At 29.2% G+C, this 1,799-nt stretch overlaps 1 protein-coding gene across 1 annotated transcript in view; it reads right to left on the minus strand.

The window, feature by feature from the left end:
* Window positions 1-1,799, minus strand: part of LOC106466120 (voltage-dependent L-type calcium channel subunit beta-4-like) — a 97,986-nt gene that overhangs the window by 36,131 nt on the left and 60,056 nt on the right. The window contains exon 5 of the mRNA XM_022394075.1: window positions 1,173-1,306. Coding sequence (XP_022249783.1) covers window positions 1,173-1,306 — 134 coding nt within the window. The remainder of the gene's footprint in view (window positions 1-1,172; window positions 1,307-1,799) is intronic.

A 1,799-nucleotide genomic window follows, 5' to 3' on the forward strand; every position in this document is an offset into this window, starting at 1 on the left:
TTAAGGTAAGGAGCTCAAGACTGAACACAATATTCCAAATTTGGCCTAACCAGTGACCTGTACAATGGAATTATAACCTCTTTAGACATGTATTCAGTATTTCTGTACATACAACCTAAAATCCTATTTACCCTACCACTAGCAACAGCACACTGCTTAGATGGCTTTAGATACTTGCGACTATTACACCAAGATCCCTTTCCTTCATGACACTATTAAAGTTATTCCCATCCAAATTATATTAATAATTCAAATTATGATAACCCACATGCTTTATTTTGCACTTATTATAATTAAAACCCATCTGCCATTTATTTGCCAAACTCATTAAATGATCTAAATCCTTTTCTAAATCAGCGGCATACTCTTCATACCCAAGACCTTAATATCATCTGCAAATTTAAGTAATTTATTGACTATTCCTTCATACCAAAGAATTTTCAGTATTCTTAAAAGAGCATCACTTTTTAAAGATTTTCTGATGTTTTTATCTCTTAAAAAATAGGTTTAGTGTAACACAGTTAAGTAATTTCAAGAAAGTAAACAAGTACAATAAATAATCAAAATTTGTGATTCTCTATGACACTAATAAACAAAACCATCAACCTTTAATAATTAACATACATTATCACTGTCAGACTCTGGAAAGGACTTTTACTGAATTATAATTTAAAATTTCTTGAAGGCTCTGACTAAATCAACTAAGTTACTCTATCAAAAAAGGGGCTATTTTTTGGAGTATGAAGTCGAATCAGTATTAAATCTACATGTGTATTCTGATCATTAATGACATGCTTTCGTATAGATTTACGTAACACCATTGTTTACAATGCAACTAAACACAACTGAAGATCCTCTATCTCCAACTAACAAGAATTGTGGTAAACTTTTGTTGCAAAAATATGAAAAGTTCTTTAATATAATAAATATAACTATGATTGATTAATGGTCCTTCAGGATTAATGATTAAGTGACTTTGGTTCATATATTCCTTACAGCATTTAATTTACATTGTTACTGGCATATAGTTTTACTTTGAACTAACAGTGGCCAGTGTTATAAATGCAATAAAATTCATTCATTAAAGTTTTTTAAAAGGTTCGTTGACAATTAAATTCTATCAAAATTCCTTTAAAACAAATTAATATAAAAACAAACTCTATGCTACAGACCTAGTATAGAGTTTACCAGTGCGGGAATGGGATTGCTGTATCCTCAGATTTTCTAGTTTGACAGGACTTGGAATGAATCCAACATCACATCCTTCCTTAACAAGCCTTCCAATCCACCAGTCATTGTTGTATTTCTGTAATATTTAAATATAAGTTCTAACATTATAAATACTGCAAAAGTTTCATCAGAAAATATGAATTATTTTAGCTTTCACTAACTCTTTATATTTAAGTATCATAAAATTTATCTTTTTTGTATTTATCACAACTTGAGCATGAAAAAATATTTTATTGTTACGTATCTGCTTGTTTGATAATTTCCGTAAAAATTATTTCCGAGAAATTTCAGCGATACAAGTCCTTTCTTAATTAAAACTAGTTTATTCTTTCTCGTTACAAACTTTGTAATACACTTAATTTCCACAGTCACTTTAACTTCACTACTTTTATAAACACATGATTCACAGAGATTCACACACTTTACTTACGATGTATTACGTCTCTGTTCTCGTTTGTTAATTTCCCGTATAATTTCTTTTCGATGAAATTTTAGCGATACAAGTCCTTTCTTAAATAAAACTAGTTTATTCTTTCTCAATACAACTTTGAAATTCACTTAATTTCCAC

This window comes from Limulus polyphemus, unplaced genomic scaffold (genome assembly GCF_000517525.1).
Source record: "Limulus polyphemus unplaced genomic scaffold, Limulus_polyphemus-2.1.2 Scaffold2157, whole genome shotgun sequence".
In the NCBI taxonomy this organism is placed as follows: Eukaryota; Metazoa; Arthropoda; class Merostomata; order Xiphosura; family Limulidae; genus Limulus; species Limulus polyphemus.